The sequence below is a fragment of the Geospiza fortis genome, unplaced genomic scaffold, assembly GCF_000277835.1.
Source record: "Geospiza fortis unplaced genomic scaffold, GeoFor_1.0 scaffold183, whole genome shotgun sequence".
Taxonomy (NCBI): domain Eukaryota; kingdom Metazoa; phylum Chordata; class Aves; order Passeriformes; family Thraupidae; genus Geospiza; species Geospiza fortis.
In genome coordinates this window covers 1680515-1683645 of record NW_005054447.1, presented here as the reverse complement: position 1 = coordinate 1683645, position 3131 = coordinate 1680515, and the positions used below count along the sequence as shown (strand labels likewise).

General features: G+C 46.9%; 1 protein-coding gene across 1 annotated transcript in view; it reads right to left on the bottom strand.

Annotated features, from left to right (window-relative positions):
* Positions 1-38: 38 nt before the first annotated feature.
* The window catches only part of VPS11 (VPS11 core subunit of CORVET and HOPS complexes), a 10134-nt gene continuing 7041 nt past the window's right edge, over positions 39-3131 (bottom strand). Inside the window, exons 12-16 of the mRNA XM_005427540.1 lie at positions 2616-2755; positions 2103-2305; positions 1352-1523; positions 1015-1237; positions 39-313 (exon numbers count right to left, since the gene is read on the bottom strand). Of these exons, the coding sequence (XP_005427597.1) occupies positions 149-313; positions 1015-1237; positions 1352-1523; positions 2103-2305; positions 2616-2755 (903 nt within the window). The 3' untranslated portion in view covers positions 39-148. The remainder of the gene's footprint in view (positions 314-1014; positions 1238-1351; positions 1524-2102; positions 2306-2615; positions 2756-3131) is intronic.

Sequence of the window (3131 nt, the reverse complement as noted above, 5' to 3'; positions counted from 1 at the left end):
GGCCGAGCCGGTCAGTGAGGGCCGCGCTGCGGCACTGCCCGGCCACGCTGCTTTATTGGGGGCCAAGGGGGAAAGCCAAACACAGGGGGCCGAGGACACAGCGGGGGACCCCGTACAACACGGGAGGGCGTGTGGACAGGGCCTGTAGTCAGGTACTGCGCTTGGTGTGGATAAGCAGCTCCCGCTGCAGGCCAGCCTCGATGGTTGTAGCGGTCTTTCCCGAGGGCAAGTCCGTGATCAGGGTGAGCTTATTGAAGACGCCGCGACCAAAGTAGTCAGCAACGACTGAGAAGCCATCATTTGAACACTTGAGCTGCCAGACAGAAAGCAGCAGCATCAGCAAAAGCCTTCAGAGTGTCTTGCTTCTAGCCTCCTTCCTTTCTCCCTCTGCACTTAGAAGCCTCTCGTTTAGTGGACAGGGCAGCTCTTTGCTCAGTCCACACAAGGGCTGGGTGTAGCAGAAGAACCTGCTAGATTTTCTGACACTGGCCATTCCAGCTCCTGTTTCAATGCCACTTCTGAGCCATGCACCGAGGTAATGAGCAACTGAATTAAGCAGGAAGGTGATTGCCTCAACAGCTCTAGTTCCCACGTGTGTTAACATTTTCCAGCTAATGTCCCATTCTCACACCACTTAATTAATCCTTGGGGAACACAAGGTAGATGCCACATTTTGGTGCTGTCCCCATTCCAATTCACACTCTTCTTCTTCCTTTCTCCCTAATTAGTTCTATACAACTTGTTGACCAGCTGTCACACTGACCAATAGGTCTTGAGGGTCAGGTGAGGACAGATTCTCTCTTTCACCCCTTCACAGAGCCAACAATGACTCTTCGTGCCCTTTACACAATGCAGTCACCCTAGGGTCTAATGCCTCATTATCCAGTTAACATAACCTTGTTTACAAAATACTTTCAAGCCTTACCTGTCTCTACCAGCCTCCATTTACAGGCCCATAAATGAATCTAAACTCTTATTTATTTCAACTTGGTAAGATAGACAATGTTAGCCTACCTGATGCTGAAACTGATCATGCAGATCTCTCTTCTGCTCCTGGGCTCGGATCATGTCCATCACTTTGCGATTTTCTGGCATACAAGTAGGACATTCTGAATCACTCTCAGAGTAGCTTTCAAAGCAGTGCTGGTGAAAGGAATGACCGCACAGGAAGTGGACTGAAGGGAGCTCCAATGCACTGGTGCAAATGCTACACTTGGTCTTCTGAAAAATCTTGGGACTGAGTGACAAGATGGAGAAGTGTGAGAAAGACAAACTACACTTCACCTTACTAAAAGAAAACAGCAGTTCTGTCCTTGAATAGGACTAGACAAGACAGCACACATTCCTGCACCTTGCTTTTAGCTCTTCAATTTCCAGGCGGATCCTCGTAGTTTCTTCTCGGTATTTCTGAATTCTCTGCTCATCCTGCTCTATCTGGCAGCTTTGCTTCTGCAGCTTGTTGACAAGATAATCCTTAATCACAGACAGGGTGGCTGTGGAGTTATGAGCCAGCGTCTGCACAACTGAGAGCAACTGAGATGTTAGTTTAAACACAAGCACAAAAACTGCAGCTATGCTTGTACTGCCAGGGCAGACTGCTTTCCCGGGACAGGCCACTTACAGGCAAAGACAGCTGGCATTCTCATGGAATTGGAAGAGTTCACTTAAAGATTCTCTTTCAATTTGATCTCTTCCAGAAATGGGTGACTGGGAGCATGTCTGGATAACTCGGACCAAAAGGGACAAAGGAAGGATATAGTAGTGGATTGGATTTTAGTTCTCCACCAAGGCTCAACAGGAGTTTCAGCACACCCTGCACTGCCCCACACCGACAGACAGAAATCATATATGAGACGTCTCACTGATACTGCAGATCTTTCTCCCTAACTAAGGAGCTGTGACTGACATTGTTTTTCCCTATGGAGCAGCTTATTACTTCAAATGGTAGGCTCCAATTTAAATGATTCTTCTAATGTCTGATCTACAGAAAGCACTACAAACAAGTCTGGGTTGGAGTCTTTTGTGGTTTGTTTTTCTGGTTTTTGCTTGGGTTGGGGTTCTATGGCAGGGGAGGCTGAGGGTTGAATGTCATATGTCATTACCAAGCAGCGGAGGCATAAGATTCTTGTTCTCTATGTGTTTCAGCACTGCAGCAATATACTCTTTGCAGTTCTCCTCCTTCCGTGCAAAGTAGCTAAGAGCCTGTTCCCAGAGACAAGCCTCTTGGTCGCCATACAACTCGCACACCTCAATCACCTTCTTGTACTGCTCATTCTGCATGTGGTAGTGCATGATCTGTTGGAAACTATGGGAGAAAGACTCATCAGCTGCAGCAATCCACCTTGCCCTTTGAGGTTTTACAGGGACCTTAACTTTTCACCCAGCCATGCAATCCCCAGACTCACACAGAAGCCAAAGACAAGTCTTTTTTTCACTCTATGTAACTGCCTTGCTTCAACAGTGAGGTATTTCTGCAGAGCAATCCTCTACCATGCCCATCTTGAGATGCTAAAGAGGTCATTACCATTAATGGTACAGACATTTATGGCTCAGAAATCGCTGCAGTGGGGGCAAGAGGGGAAGGACAAGACTCTAAAGACAAGAGTAACACTCACAGTTTGCCCTGCTCATAGAGGTAGAGAACACCATCCTTGAAATTGTGCATCTGACATAGGACCAAGGCCTTATCAAAGACTGTTTTGAACCTTCCGCTCTTCAGGAGGGTGAGGGCTTCATTGTGCAACTTCTCCTTGATCTACAAAGAAGGGGGAGAGGTCAAGAAGAGGAACCCAGGCACACCCACATACACACTATTTTGCACTATGACCTGACAATTTGGAGCTCTTTCATGCAGGTTAGTTTTGGTACTTGCTCTTTAAACCTTTTAAGCAAACAGGACATGATTTTCTTTGCCCAAACAGCCAACATCCTCACAGATCCAGGCAAGCAAGTAAAGATACTTTTGTGGGCAAGCCATCTGTTCAGAGACTGTATTGTCTGGAATCTGTCCTTAAATGACATACAAACAAAACAAGTTCAGCCATCCTGAAGGGAATAGTCTCCCACATACAGGGCTGCTTTCCCATTTCTGTGCTATTTGTCCAGCACAGCATATGTATTGCCTCATGTTG